General features: G+C 43.3%; 1 protein-coding gene, 1 long non-coding RNA gene and 1 other non-coding gene across 6 annotated transcripts in view; 2 read left to right on the forward strand and 1 right to left on the reverse strand.

Moving 5' to 3' along the window:
• LOC116653570 lies at positions 1–273 on the reverse strand. The gene has a single exon (XR_004307669.1).
• A 1514-nt stretch (positions 274–1787) lies between these two features.
• GLRX5 (glutaredoxin 5) lies at positions 1788–8265 on the forward strand. The gene is made up of 2 exons (XM_015865389.2): positions 1788–2184; positions 6314–8265. The coding sequence occupies exons 1-2, from the start codon at positions 1872–1874 to the stop codon at positions 6490–6492; spliced, it is 492 nt and encodes a 163-aa protein (XP_015720875.1). The 5' UTR covers positions 1788–1871; the 3' UTR covers positions 6493–8265.
• Positions 8266–10529: 2264 nt separating this feature from the next.
• LOC107315262 overlaps positions 10530–16176 on the forward strand; it is a 140346-nt gene continuing 134699 nt past the window's right edge. Inside the window, exon 1 of one of the 4 annotated variants that reach the window (XR_004307478.1) lies at positions 10530–11010. This is a non-coding gene — a long non-coding RNA (uncharacterized LOC107315262). The remainder of the gene's footprint in view (positions 11011–16176) is intronic. The other 3 variants (XR_004307479.1, XR_001555831.2, XR_001555829.2) reach the window with 3 other exon arrangements.

Below are 16176 nucleotides of genomic sequence, written 5' to 3' on the forward strand. Positions count from 1 at the left end.
ATTTATAGCAGTTTTTAAGTGTTCAGCAGACATTCCTTTATTTGCTAAACAATATCAGACTGCAAAATTGCTCTTACTGTTGATAGATCAATAATGACATGGGATAAGTCATTATCTCCGTGGCAACAGGATTAGAAGTGTTAGAGGAATATTGCGCATGTTGCTGCTGCTGCTCTAACAGTCATGCCTCGGCTTCCTCATACTGCTGCTCTCTCTGCAAGCCTGGTATGCCCAGAGTACCACCAACCAAGGGCATCTCTTCGCCTACAGAGGATTCTGCTGCAGCTGAGGTTACACTGTTCCTGAAGGAGCTTACCCCACAAGGGTTTATGTCCCTTCAGTTTGATGTCTCCACTGTGCTTCTCTTTTCTCATTAGCCATATCCTCGTGGAAATAGCTGGAATTAGATACGGGAATCCAAATACAATCAAATTTCCATCACAACTTTTATTTTTATTAATTTTTAATTGAGAATTCTAGTTCAGCATGGTAACATCTTCACCTTTTTAATTAAGTTTCAATTAATTCCCATCTGAATCTCCAGGACGTTAAAGCAACAGGCACCTTTCTGTAGACTGGAAGTGACATACTGGGTCAATGGGCGTCTTGTACATAAGACTTACAGAACTTCTTTGTAACATATCAGTTAGACAAAGAAAAACAAACCATCAATTTTGCAAAGATTAAATAAGTTTTATCTACTACGAATTGTAGCATATGCAGCGAACAGCCTTGCTCATCAATCACAACACAGAAAACAGGGACTCTTCTATGCCTTGGTCACAAGATAAGTTGGTTTCCGATGCTCTGCTCATAACAAAACACACTGCCACACAAAACACAACATTATCAGCAATAACGTACTTTGCCTTTAGATCTGTAATAAAGAGCATTGCATGAAAACCATATACACCCAAGTATTGGTAGATTACTTTTTAATAGACACTCGTAATTCACAAGCTGTGCTCACAAGTTTAAAAGTTTGCATGTAAGTTTCTTTGCAATGTATTTTAATTACGGTACAACACAACAGAAGCGATACCTACGTAGGAAATCTGAGCTTCCTTAAAAGCGATAGTAACACAGCTGGCCGCTACTACAACCAACCGTCCAGATGGCGGCCCCACAAAGTTCCTAACTCGGGCACACGCTCAGATTTGCTGCTACCTGTGGGACGAGTCGCTTTTGTCCTTTAGCTCCGAGGCAAACTCCACAACGCCTCCTCTCACCGCACACCCCTCGTTGCTGCGGGTCTCGGAAGGAGCCCGGGGGCGAGCTGAGCACACGAGCCAGCCCCTAAAGAGCCTCTGAGCCCAGCTCTCCATCTTGTGCTCCTCGGCTCCGCTTTCATGCTTCGGCAGAACCCACGCAGCACAGCCCCTATGGGTGACAACGCCGCTCCAGGCCCGAGCCTTGCGACACACCACGCGGTAAAGGAAGGCCGCCACCACCCGGAAGCGGAAACAAGGAGGCGCGATGTGATGACGCAACCCACAGCTCCCCGAGCGGAAGCAGCGCACCGGAGAGTCTGACCGGTAGCGGTTATGGAGCGGGCGGGAGGCACCGCCCCTTCCCCCCCAACATCCAATCGGATTGGATTGACAAGTGCTTCGTCCAATAGCGATACAACAACGCCGCTCTCTCAGCAAATAGGAAAGAGAGTGGCCTTGGAGTGTTGGTGGGTGGGATGAAGTTCGCAGAACCTTCACGCTATTGGCTGTCGGTGTTGATCGGCATCTCGCTTTACCTATGCAAAGGAGAAGCTTCTCGCGACCTTTCGTGCCCTCGGCCAATAGGCTGGCAGCGCTGTCTTTGGACCGGCGGTGCGGTGTCGGGGCTGGCAGTGGCCGTAGGGTTGCGGCCGGGTCAGGATGAGCGGCTCTTTGCGTGCGGCCCTGCGCTTGGGGGCCTGGGCAGCGCGGGGCCGGCCCGGGCGGCGACACCTGAGCGAGGCGGCCGCTGGAAACACCGGAGGCAGCGGCGGGGCCGATGGCAGCGGAGGCTCCGGTTCGAGGGAAGCGGTGGAACGTCTGGTGCGGGAGCACCCGGTGGTGGTGTTTATGAAGGGCAGCCCGGCTCAGCCCCTCTGCGGCTTCAGCAACGCCGTGGTGCAGATCCTGCGGCTGCACGGCGTGGAGGATTACCGAGCACACGACGTCCTGCAGGACCCCGACCTACGGCAAGGTCAGCGGGACGGGATCAAATCCCAGCGCCGCCTCCGGGCTGCGGGGTCTCGCTGCTCCGTGCTGGGTGCTGTTTGTTTTGCTTTGCTTTGTGAACGGCTTGTACCCAGAGCGTGGGGCTGGGCAGAGCAAGGACGAGCTGACGGGACGGAGCCTAAGGGTCGGGGTTCCGTGCCACGCCATATGCCCTGGTTCATAGGCGCAAAGGTCTGGAGCACTTCAACTGCAAAGGAAGGATGAGGGAGCTGGGGGTGTTCAGCTCGGAGAAGAAAAGGCTCCGGGGAGACCACACTGCAGGAGGGAGAGAGAGTTTTAACGGGGTCTAATAATGACAGACCAAAGGGGTTTGGGGGTATCAGAGGGGCTTTGAACTAAATTTAAACTAAATTGAATATCTCTGGAGATATTTAAGACCCGCCTGGACGCCTACCTGTGCGACGTGGTGCAGGGAGCCTGCTTTGGCAGGGGGGTTGGACTCGATGATCTCTAGAGGTCCCTTCCAACCCCTTCAATTCTGTGATTCTGTAAATGAGGGGAGATACAGATTCGGTGTTAGGAGAAAACTCTTTACTCAGAAGGCAGTGAGGTGCTGTAACTGCTGCCCAGAGAGCTGTGGATGCCCCATGTCTGATGTGTTCCAAGGCCAGGCTGGATGGGGCCCTGAGCTGGTGAGGGGTGATCCTAACCATAGCAGGCAAGGAACTGGGTGAGCTTATGGCCCCTCCCAACCCAAACCATTCTACAGTTATCAGATTCTTTCTTTTCACTGTGAACAGTGTTGTGAAACCTCATGAATGGATTGGGCTCGGACACTGTGTTCTGTGCCAGCTGGGGTTCTTTGTTGTTTATAAAGTACAATGCTATGTTTTGTGATGATAATCGTTTGCACGAGAAATATTTGCATTACTCTGCAAGCTGTAGGAGCTATTCTGTGTATATTGTGGTTGTTTGTTTGTTTTACTTGTACAAAGCCAATATTTAGTCCTTATGATAGTTCCGTCTTCCCTCTTTCCCTCTGATATATGTGGTTGACCTGAGGTTTTATGTGGCTAGTATTGAATGTGCACAGTGTTAATTCTTCTTATCCAGACTACACCACATTGTGATTTAAATTTGCATGCTGGCATGTGTCAAGTGATCTCAAGTGGTTTGGTATCAGGCTGTGTGGACAACCAGCTTGCTGTATTGCCAGGACTGTTGGGTTTACAAGCTGGGCTGGCTTGTTGCACTTTGAGGTGAGCACCAGCACTGGAGGTGGAGCCTTAAAATGAAGAGTTGCTTAAGGACTTAGTTTTGAGGCTAGTTGCTTTCCATACTACCCCCTGCATCCTGAGAAGCCAGTGTATGTTCACTTCTGCAAATGGCAGCTTCTAGCAGAGGGGAGAGATGCTGGAAGGTGTAGCTCTGTAGGTTGCCAAATGGAATTCACCATTGACTGAAGGCCCTCTTTGTCCCTTTTGATCTCAGGTGCTGAAAAGTCATAGGCAATTGCCTAAGCTCTCTTCATGAATGTACTCTTTACTGGTGTATACATATGGGGATAGCAAAATAAGCAGCTAACACTTCTGCTCAACTTGAGCATTTACTTGCAAGGAGATCATGGCATGTGAACTGGGTGCCAGTGATAAATGTAAGTATTCACATGTGTATGCTTATAGCACTTGTAATAAGAGTTTGCTTTTAGCAGAGGTGATGCTTCAGGTATGTTTGAAGTGCTGACTAGTTTCTTCACTATACCAATACCATATTTTGAGGTTTTTATTGTTCATTTGAACTATAACTGATTTACTGAAGCTTGACCTTTGCTGAAATAAGGCAGGCAGTAAAAAAGATCTCTCCACCTCTGCTTTGCACCTGAAAGCGCTCTCAGGTCTATAAAACTAGTTACTAGTACTTAGGTTGAATGATTTATCTGAACTTGAGCTGAGGATGTGTTTCCCTGACACAAATTCTTCATTTTGAAAGCTGCTTTAAGAGACTTCAGTGCTCTTTCTTGGGCTGCAGTTCCATAACAATTCGTGTTTCTCTACGTGTGGCTTTGCCACATGTGATTCTACTTTGGGCTGATCAAATACTATGGGGTGAGTTCAGATCACTGTGGTGACAGAAGCTTGGGGTTGTGTACTGGAGAAATAGTGGTTTAAACTACTTTGAACTGCTGCAGTTCACCCTCAGATTGTTTTCATTGTTAATTTAAGTACTGGATGCTGTCACAGACCTTGATATTTCTTCCCACCCTTGGGTTAGTTCTTCTACCAGTCCTAATGATCTCCCTGGAAAGGTGATGCTTTTCTGGAGAGTGGGGTAGGAATGAGCATGGTTGCTTGACTCAGTTCTGTGATATGGTTCAGCACTTACTAGTGCTAATGCTGGTAAAAGAAAGGCTGGGATTTGCTTGCTGGAGTTGGGGGAAATAAGGTGGGAGTTCTCTGGGCACCCCTTGCAGTAGCAGTTTGCACAGGTGGTGGTTTTGCAGTCACTCTGCAATGTACTGGTTCAGCCTTCAAGCTTTAAACCTGGTCTGAGTGTGGATTTACAAAAACATTTCAAAGGAGAAAACTGCAGCTTTTGAAGTACAGAGGGAAGTAGTAACCTCCAGGGAGTGGGAAGGAAGCTCCCTGCAGTGTCTGTCTATACCGCTGATAGATTAGTCACACAAGTACATCCTGAGTTCAGCATAGACTGGGCTGTCTTGCTTCAGTGCTGCAAAAATAGTTTTGGTAAATGCCATATTAAACTACGGACTGCTGAACAGGTTGAGGAAGTGTTTTCTTTGTAAGCTGGTTGAGCCTCAATATGCAGACCTTGCCTGACACATGGAGCAAGGCATGTAGAGCAGCCCAGCCTGGTGGCGTTCATATTGTCATCTGAAGTTGAATAGATCTTTAAAAGTCCTATCTGTGTTTGTATGTATATCCTGTCGGGTCTCTGAAGAAAATATGTCTGTGGAAGAAAAATCGGTTTAAATATTACCTTGCAATGCTTGTTGTCATTAAATTGACATGTGGTGCCCTTGGTTTAGTATCTTAACAAAAACCACCCTTATTTCATATCCCTTCTCTGAGAAGGGATATCCTTAAGTTTACTTGAGTTTGGGGACTCAATTCCTCATCGCAGTTGTTATGAGTTAAAAGGGCTTTAGAATAAAATGGTTTGCTTCTCAAATACAAGTTCACATCAAAATTTAACATTTTGGCAAGCTTCCTCTAAACAGCCAAGAAAGGATTTAATGAAATGCTGAGGAAGAAATTGCAAGTGGTAATGCTGAAGATAGGAGCTGATGTAGCACTTTATAGTTAGGGATGCTTTGTTAAAACAAGTTCTTTTTAGATTTCTATTTTTGTAGTGGATTTTTTTTTTTCTCAAACACTTGTATTTGATTTATAAATTGATGGTTTTGTGCGGAAAGTCATTTGGCAAATTAGATATACTGATTTTTCTGTATGGTATTTTTCCTGTGGTTTCTTAAGTGCAGTTTGGGATTCAATTTATACTGTTGGGTCAGTCAGTATTTTTGGATGGCTTTAAGTTTCTTTTTTTTTAATGAAGTATAGTTTTTAATGTTGTGCTTCATAATTGTGACTCTAGCTCCATCTGATACAGTCATCTCCTCTGAGAGACTTCAGTCTTTGTGCCCCTCCCTTGAGCTGTAAGGTCTGGCAATGAAAGATAAAGCAGTTTGAAATTCATAAGGTGCTTAAGAGAGCGAATGTATGTTGTAATTGAAATTGGGGTAGTATGTCTTTAACTGAACTCACACAGCTATAATGCATTTTAAAGTCCTTAGGGAAATATAAAGGGCAGCAGGATCTAAACTGTTCTCAGCAGTTTTCAAGATTTCCCATTTCTTATCATATTTGTTTCCAGGGCAGGAAGGGAGACGCTACGTTTTTTCTCCAGCACATTTGAAGTTGTTGCGGGAGCTGAGCTGACTCCATATCTTTCACATCCTGTCTTGGAGTGAGAGCCAAACCTACTGACATAGTTTTTCTTTCAGTGTTATGTAGAAAAATTATTACCTCAGTGGGGAAGGAATGAAAATATCAGATGACCAATTTGAAGCAATTGTATCTACTTGAAGTTCCGTTCGTTGGGGGAAACATCTAACAATTGTGTTTTCCTTTTTGTAGGAATAAAAGACTACTCCAACTGGCCTACCATCCCACAAGTTTACCTCAATGGTGAATTCGTTGGTGGCTGTGATATCCTCCTCCAGATGCATCAGAATGGGGATCTCGTAGAAGAGCTAAAGAAATTAGGAATCCGCTCAGCACTTCTGGATGCAGAAAAAGACCAAGAAAAAAAGTAAAATGAGGAAGAGAAAAAGATGCCGTGATGGGAAGAAAGGAAATCTTTGATGAGAACTTGTAACCAGTAAAGCCTTATGTACTTCAGTTCAAAGAAGGCATCTTTTTAAACTGATACTATGATTTATCAGTGGATGTCTGTTAGCTCATGGTAAATGTAGTGATCTCACTATTTTGATTTATGGATATTGTGAAAATATGAGTATAACCACTGTACTGTAAAGCACACACACGTGGGAATTGTTTTAAGAAAAGTAAAAAAGAAGTTCACTTCTAAAAGCATTCTGTTGACTGATGCCGGAGTAAACCAAAAGAACTAATAATGCTATTTGTATTGATTGATTGTTTCTTTGTTTCGCAAACCTGTGTGCAAACAGTGTTTGCGTTCCTTTGCTCTTGAAAAAGTGCTAAGTAGTGCTAGTGCATCTGTGGGGTTTTGTTTTGTTTCTGTTTTTTATAACTCCTGATGATAAGAATTCCCAAGATCCTGTAAAGTTACTACCATCTCATACGATATAGGAGAAAATAGCTCTCAAACAATATATAAGAAATCGTGGTATGAGAGTGCATGAAATACACTTCTATTCCAAAGGCTAAAAATAAACACACTAGTACAAATACATGTATAATGGTCATCATTACTTTGTATCTTCCTGTTAGCTGTTAAAGAACTGCTATCAATTGTGCCTGATGATTTTTATAAAACCTTTTCTACCTCTTGCAAAGTGTTTTTCCCCCTGTTTATATACTTTGTGTACTGCAGTTTCTCTGTGTCAGTTTTAGAATGTGGGAATTGTTAAGGCTTCAGCATTCTTGTTTGCAATAGTACAGGAGAAAACTTCAGTAATTACTGTATTATTTGCTAGTTACTGAGTTATCTTTTTAGATTTGTTTTATTTCCAAGTATCGTCTCTGATCAGCTATGGTTCCTGGAGTGTGGTTTTCAAATGTGGGTTAAACAGATTAAACTTTCACTGGAGAGAAGATGCAAAGTGCAGCAGAAGGGCTACTGAAAATAGCCAAAGTGTTCCTTTGTTGGAAGCTCTGGGAAGTCTTCAAATAACTATCTAACCCTGTTTTCCCAGGTAAAAATGAACAGTGTAGCTTCACCTGTACAGTAATACTGCTGAGGATAAAAGCTAACCATGCTGTTTTTATATGCCATTTACCTTTATGAATGCAGACCGGGGAATGGTTTGCATGTGAGCTAAGCAAGAGATTGGAAATAAAGTGTTTTATGTAGATTGTCTGCAATAGTTCCTTTTTATTTTAAATTACTGTAATGAATCCAATACTGCTTTTAATGTGAAATCTAAAATGTAGGGAAGAAAAATAATCCCTCACTGGAAGAGGATCTCAGTGCTGTTAACTGGTGGTTGGGGGTTTTAATGCAAGTTTCAATTCCATCTCTTTTGTGTTCACCATAGCAAGCTGTCTAGTAGACAAAACACGTCCCTGTACAGCTTGAACAGAATTTGCTGAATGTGTGCTGGTTACAGTATGTTTATTGTATAGTTTAGTTCAAACACAGTCAGTATCTCCATGCTTAAATAGCATCTCAGCCTAAACAGCCACTTAGCTTCACTACTAGTAGAAGAGACTTAAGCGTGAACACTGATTATGGCTAATCTGTGCTCAGAGGCAGTCAGTTATGAATGTTATGTATGTATGAGAGCATGAGTTTGTTGTTGTTCATACACCATATCACATGAAATGCAAAGCTTTAGTTCAGTTTAGCCACTCTTGAAATTCTCATTAAATGAGGTTTTCTTGCAGCTAATCTTTCATGAGTGGTTTTTGCTATTCTAAATGTAAGATGAGGTTTGGAAAAATAAATAATAATTCAAAAGCTTTTTGGTTGTTTGTGTCGAAAGACCAACTGAGATGAATGTATATTGTAAACAAAGAATAAGGTAACTCGGAGAAAAGCTAATTATTTTCTACTTCAGTGTTTAATTCTTAGTCTGGATACTATGTCTACTTAAAAACAACAACAGCTGCTAATGGTGGTGTCTGGTGTGTCAGTCAATGGATGTATCAAGCAAATTCTTGGGGATGTGAGCTTGAGGAGTCTGTGGTCTGGAGGATGTGAAGGGTAGGGAGGGAGAAAGGATGACTGCCCATGGTAGGAAACGTCACAGGTGGCAGCAAGGGAGGGAATGATGCAGGATGTTTCAGGAAAACAGCTGGGTTCTGCTTGTATTCCTCTGATCACTACAATAAAGTAGTGCTCAGGAACACAGCTTGGGAAGGCTGAAGATGCCAAAGAGGAAAACTGAGGGCAGACACAGAGCCTGCCATGCTGTCTGTCTCTGAAGAAAGAAGCAAAGCTGCCTACTCCTGAAGTTTGCCATTGTACAAATATATCTCTGTACAGCAAGAATCAAGGCTGAAAATGAGCACTGCCACCTGCGCAGCTTCTGATCAATGATGGCTACATCATAAATCCCCTGACTCCCATTACAGCACTCTTCAGTTCTTATATACCACCTCAAGTATGTATTCCGGCTGGCTGTGCCTCCAGCAAGTTGCTTCTGAGCTTGTTTGGGCTGTGTTGCACTGTTGAGGGCTTGCAATGAGAGGAATGTGTGTAACCCATTAACTGCTATTAGGATGCTATCCCAGCATCCTAATGGATTATAGCGTGTAGTGGAAATGCTGAGTCATGGCCTGAACTAGTGATTGAACACCTGGTGGGAAGGCAGGGCCAACCCAGGGGAGCTCAGCACAGTGCAGATGAATGATCAGAAGGGATGAAGCCAGGATCCACCTTTTCCCAGCCTTCATTTAATGGTTGGCAGTGGAGGTGAGGGAGTCCTACTAAAGATCCCTTCATACTTGAGGCCTTCTGAAGATAAGCAGCTTTTTCTCCTTTATTTCTGTGCTTGCAGCTGTTGCATTTGAACAAATTCTGCCTTGATGTGGTCTAGGGCCTTGCTGCTCTCTTACTGTTGCTGTGAGTTCTATTGCCAGAAGCACCTGGTAGAGTTTTTCCAGAAGTAACTCAGTGCTGATTAAGTGTGAAGGAAATAAAGCATGGGGAGCGTGAAAGCTGAGAATCATACCAAGGAAAGCCTCTCTGAGCTGCCTAAATCTAGTTGAGGCCTACAGGGCAGCAGGCTGCTGGCTTACGTTTCCACAGTGAAAGGAAACAGCCTTTTAAGAGCATCTTTTATTCTTGAATTATTTAAATATTTTAAGGCCTTTTAGAGCAGAATAAATAAGCATGCTAGACTTTTTAATAGAGAAAAATCACTTAAAGCTTGCTTCTTGAGCTGTTGAATTAAGTACCATAACTTCTGAAGTATTTTATTAACTTCAATATTCATTCCAAAACATCTTTATTAATTAGATAAATCAATCCTCATGAGTGATGGAGAAATGGTAACTTTTTTTTTTCAGCTGCAACCATTCTATGTGCGAGGTTATGTGAGTGCTCCTATGCATATACAAGTGATGATAGAGATACACTCTCTCCTATGAGACACTTGCATGTATATTTCTATAGCTCTCTGCTGACTTTCCCAATGTAAGGCTTCCACAGGGGGTTGGTTTAACATCTTTTAAAGATGAGCTCCTGTAAAATTTTACTTTGCATTTAATAGTAAGATGAATCAAAAGGGCTTTGCAGCATTGAGTTTAGAAGAAACATTAAACAACACCCCCTTCTTGTTACACAAGTCCATTCTTCAAGGTCCAAAGGATTCTGTGTATAGTTTAGCTACAAAACCATGAAATAGAGCACCCACATGTCCATTTTACAGGCCACAGTACACTGAAGCACAGGTAAATGATGTGTAAGAAGCTGAGAAAAAAGTTTTGGAGTCTTTTGTCTTAAGTCTATGATCCAGTGAGTGAAACGTGTGTTTTTAAAGAGTATATCAATGAGCATCTTTGAGCTCTCATGTCAAATCCATGTTACAGTACATATTCTTTAAATACTACCCATCAGCCAAGAGCTCCCTGCTGATCAGCAATACCATGAAAGCCAGTGTTTTGGTCTCTGCTGCAACACTGTGCTCAGAGCCTGGCTCTGGGCTGAATCCAGCCACTGAAACACCCAGGAGATGGTGCTCTTGGATCAGAGATCGGTGCAGTGCTGACCCAGAGGCATCCTCGAACGCAGCCCTCCGTTTTCCCTTTGTGTTGCATGCTCTTCTTTGGGGTTCCCATTTTCTTTGGGGAGAAGAATGTGACGATGTTGAATCCGGAGCACGCTCCCATCTGATCCATAATGCGATTTCCAGCCTGGTGATCCTACGCCTCTGCCTGAAATGACGCTGGTGCTCGTAGGAGGTGTTTTTCTCTGGACTGTGAGACTAGTGAGATACTGAAGCTGAGCACGGAGCAGATTTGCATCTGATTGCCCTGATTGGAGCCTGGGACGCGCTGTGCCCAAGCCAAGCATCTGAGGGGTGCCAGCTCCATTGCTGCCAGGGCTGGGAATACGCAGCTGTACGCGTGGCTCCCTGGGGCCTCCTGGCTGGGACAGCCTTTCACCACTGACACGTGTCTTGGAGGTAAGGGCGGCTCCGTGTTGGTGAGGGCCTGAGTTGGGCCCATGGTGCTGTTTGGCTTCTGTACCCTGGGACACGTTGGTGCACAACGGGTTGAGGTGCCGCTTGGGCACACAGCTCGGAGATACCCTCACCTCAGGCTGCTGAGGTGGGAAGATGGAATTTGGATATGGTTTGGAATGTAGTGTCTGAGTGGGGAGTGGTAAGAGGTCAGGTGGCTGCAGTTGGAGCAGCACATCTTCTTGTTGGTTCCAGGGGCTTTGAATTGGGTTGGAAAGGACCAAAAGTGAGCAGCCAGTGGCTCAGGTGGGCCTTGGTAGAATGGGGAATAGAAAATCTCTGAACAGCCTCTTTCCTCAATTTCCAGAGAAGTTATGATTCTATTTGCATAAATATCCATGGAGTGGGTTTTATTTTATATAAATCCACTGTGTCTTTTACCTGTTTTCTATCTGAGCTGGCACCATCAAATCAGATCTCTGCACTCAGGCAGGGGCAGGCAGTAGAGAGTGCTGCTGTTGTTGGGGTGGCTTGCAGGGTCTGGATATATAAGCTGCACCCTGCTTATGAAGCTTGACAAATTCACTCCTGCTGCTCTGTGGCTGCAGGGAGCATGCAGTAGGTGCAGGACAGCAGAGCCACTGCTGTCAGGGTTACCCTCAATGTACCCATGTGTCTCCTCTTTCTGAGTAGTTAATAATAAATCAATGTTTTGCTTTACCAGTAGCAGTCAGCAGTGTTAATTCTTGCTGTTTTTTTCCATGGTCAGAGGTAATTTTTTTTTCTTTTTTTAGTTTGTTTGCTTTAAGTTCTTTTTCTCCCCAATTATTTGCTGCTGATAAATGATTTAAAGCTCTGCCAATGCATCTTGGGGTCTTTTGCTGCTTGAGTAATGAGGAGAGCTGGGCAGGAATGGTGGAGCCCGCTGGTAATGAGGCCTTGTCAGCAAGAGGGAATGAAAGGAAAATAAAAGAAGCTTCTACCTATTTAGTTATAAGAAAAGCAGAATGAAGTAGCCTGAAGCAAGCTTGCCCAGACACCTTTACTTCTTGCAGGGACGTGAGGTATGATTCAGCCAGCAATGCTAAAAAGCTGCCCAGTTCTGCGGGGGAAATGAGACCTGATCTCAGCCACACCAAGGACTGAGGGCTGTGAACAGGAGAGGATGTAGCATTCACACTGTCACTTCAGCTCATTTAACATAGTCCTGCACATTTCTGTCTCTGAAATACATAGATATGAAAGGGGTGTCTGGGCTGGCACCAGGTTGTAGCAAACATGTTTTGTTTCAGGGGCTCTACATTTTGCACTAAAATCTCTTGGCTAAAACAAAGCTCTAAGGATCAGCACATGGACTCAAACCTGACTGACCTGTCTCCTATGAGACTCCAAGCCATCAAGTGTTAATCCTTCATATTGCCATTCTTCCTGAGCTAGAAATCCTTCTCCAACAAGAGGGAGAGGGTGTGCCCTCTTCTTGGCAGCTGTCATCCCAACTGGTGGCTGGGTGCTTCCTGCAAGGTGTACCATGTTGTCTGGGCCTCCCTTGTGTGCAGCCTTGCTGTGTCTAAATGTAAGGCAGCTTCCATCAGCAGATTGTTGCTGGTATAGGTGATGTGCTCCAGGTTGGCCATCTGCTGCCTTTTGGCAAGTCTAAATGAGGTGTAGGTATTTGTCTATTCAGTCTGAACCAGAGTCAGTGTAGGTATGGGATTTCAGATCAACGTTACCTGTTTTACGTGCTAACATCCTGGTAGTTGTTTCTTGATCCTAGGCCATGTGCAGGAGGGAATTCAAGACAATGGTTGTGTCTGAAGCTGCTTTAACATAATATGGTCCCATAGTCTGGTGAGAGAGAAAGTACAGGAACCAGATTTCAGTAACATGGGGTTAGTCAAGAAAACTCCTGAGAGAGAAATATAAGGAAAAAAATGTATAAAGATGGCACTGATTGAAGAAAGGATAATAGAATCTGGAGAGTGTATGTGTTGCTGAAGAAAATAATATTAGACAGGAAAAGAGTAAACCAGTACAACTGAATGGCAGGCTTGAGAGGTTTGTTGAATTTTCTGTTGTTTGTTTTATTGAATCAGAAGGAAATCATCCCAAATTTGAAAATATGACCTAAGCTTTCCTATACATCGGTGCATTAATTAGCGTAAGTCCTAAATGTAAGAGGGAATTAAAAGGAAATATGGTAGACTGCAAGTAACTAGCGGGATAAAATAAAAATGCTTTAGGTTTATTCCTGTTCTGTCAAATGATAACTGGTAGTTCAGAAACTGGATCACTGAAGATTAAAGCTAGAAATTAAAGAAGATAAAGACATTGCTGAGAATCCAAATGATTTCTGTGCACCAGCCTTCAGCACTGAGAATATTAGAGCCATACCTACTGGGACTTGCTCTTTTCTAGTAATCAAGATGTGTCAGAAGAAGAGCTGGAACAAATCAATAATTTAAAAATCAGTAAGTCACCAACTTCAGATGATACTTTAAAGAGTTCTGAAGGAACTCAGTATGAGATAGCTGAACTGCAGCAAAAATGTGCTTTCCATAATTAAAAATAACTATTTTGTTAGAGAAGTGGGAGGTAACAATTATACCTGTAATTTAAAAACAGGATTGGGATGGTGTGTGGAAGCATACTATTTACCCAGCCATACATTTCTGCTTTGTAAGCTGGATGGAAAGGGAATGGAAAGTGTATGTGGGAGGAGGGGGTGTGTGTGGCGGGGGTGGTATCCACAAATAATTTAATTTAAAAGAAATGGGAAGATAGTAACCAGTTAGGATCTAAAGAGTAAGGCTTCTGCAACTTTCAATTATTCCTCAGCTATTATTCTGTTATTATTCCAGCTGAGCTAATTGAGTTATAGACAAAGAAGAGGCAATTACTCTAATTTAGCTAAGCATCAAAGTACCTTTGATCTATGTAGGATATTGTGAATCAAGGAGAAGGGAGCTTACTGCATAGATCTTGGCTGATGGAACCAGGGAAGGCTGAATGTTCACAAAGGCCTGACTATCCTTGTCACTTCCATGTTCCATCTGACCTATGGCATTACTTCTCTGGGATGGTGTGATCTCACCCAGGTGACACCAAGACCCACTTCCAGCTGTCCAGAAAGGTGAGAAACCAAGAATTGGGAGCATTACCCATTTCAAGCCTCTGAGAAAGATGCAAGAGCTCTGCTGCTAACCTAAGTTAGGGTAGGGGTCATAAAAGGTACCTATTAGTTAGAAAGCTGACATGTGAAGGTTTTTCTGGGGAACTAATAAGGAATTGAGATCCAAGGAGAGAATTGCTAAATCAGTGGAAAGAAAACCTCTTTCTACAGCATAGAATTGCGCTGCTGCTTTAGGATGCTGTGGAATTATTTTTATTATTATTATTTTTAACTCTCAGAAGAGATCACTGCAGTTTTCATCAACTTTATCAAGCCAGTGTGGGTGTGGATTTTAGTATATCTCAGCACTACTACCTCCTTATTTCTGCTGCTTATTCTTTTGTTTTTGCCTTTGCAAATCTGTTTCTTCTCATTTCTATTTCTGTGTATCCTAAGATTCCTCTACCCTCTCTTCTCTCTCCCACGTGTGTGGGGATGCTGCCCCTTACAGCAACACCAGCCAGCTCGCATCTGTACCGACTGTGGTGCAGAGCCATTCAATCAGGCCAGCACTGCTAATTAGAAGGCATAGGATGCAATGTCTTGCTTTAGAAATCTGTACGACTCAATGTGCATTGTACTCTGCTGATTGGGAAATACTGATTTATTGTAGCGTTAAAAGATACAATCTGAAAAAAAAACCCGATCAGATTAACAGGCTTCCGAATAGCCCTGTTGCTTTTTTCTGCACTGTTCCATACAGTTATTTTCACGTCAGTAGATTCCAGTCTCAGCATTTCTAGTGTTTCACTGGGCATTTTGTAGGGAGCAGTGTCAACCACAAGATGCCAGGAGAAGAGCTATATTATAGATGATAAATGAGAATGTGGATTTTAAGAAATCTGTTTCACGCTTGCATTTAAGTTTCCTGTGTGGAGTCATAGAAAAGAGGAAATGTGTCCAAAGCACCTTTCAAATCAGCTAATTTAGATGTTAACTTGGTCTGGCCGTGGCAGCACAGGGCAGAGCTGTTTGATTTTGATATTCTGCTTCCTGAGTCCCCAGGGTCCTGCTGCTCAGCTGACTCAGTGCTCCTCCATGGGAAAGGTCTCCCCTCTATTAGCACACAATGTTGTGGCTTCTATTGTCACAGTAATTCAGCAGCTTGGAATGACAGTTTGGGAAGGTCTAGGCTTGTGAGTTTTCTCCAGATTCAAGTACAGGCAAGTTGTTAATCCTTCAGGCTTGTTAGGTTTGTGTCCAACTTTTCCATTTATGAAAATGCCTGGTGACTGTGTTGGTTGTGAGTGCAAGAGAACTAAGACCTTATCAATATTATGATCCACTTGTACATAAATAACTTCGTCAGATGCTTCTCTAGAACTAGTTTCTGTGCCTGAGACTCAGACCAACACAAAGTGATTGTGTTCCCTCTGCATCAGCAAAACAGCAGGCAGCTCAGGCATCTCTTCCCACATCCAAAGCTCCTCTGGGCTGGGTAATGCAATAAAGTGTTGGAACTGTTGTTGATTGAGCATTTCTCAAAGCCACTTTACCCATCATTAAGACATGGAAAACCTTCTTTGATAGGAGGGCTATGGAGTGGGAAGTAGTGATTATAAGCACAAGTTTGAGGAGGCCTTTGTGTTTGTTTGATTACCAGTAACACCAACTGAACTCACTTAGACATCTTAAGTTGTAAATGTTTGGCTTGACTCTTGATGGCAGAACAACTCTGTTTTGTGATCATACTTGTCCAAATAAGGCAAATGGTCTCTATACAGCTGGTAGTTTCCTGCCCTCTCAATACCTATAGTTGAAGACTGGGACTTTGAGATGATGGAAAATCTTTATGTTTATTTTCTTTTAACTGTCTGATAAACTCTGACCTGTAAGAGTGAAATGTCAGGTCTGGGAGAAACAGTTCTGATCATTTATTCTAGTTTTTCTACTAGGTGATGCCAAAGTTGAAGGTAAACCACAGTCAATTATTTTCTTCCCCAGGAGATGCATTATTTTGCATGGTCAGTCTGATTTCCAGACTTGCTGATTTCAGCTGG

Source organism: Coturnix japonica, chromosome 5, assembly GCF_001577835.2.
Source record: "Coturnix japonica isolate 7356 chromosome 5, Coturnix japonica 2.1, whole genome shotgun sequence".
Lineage (NCBI taxonomy): Eukaryota > Metazoa > Chordata > Aves > Galliformes > Phasianidae > Coturnix > Coturnix japonica.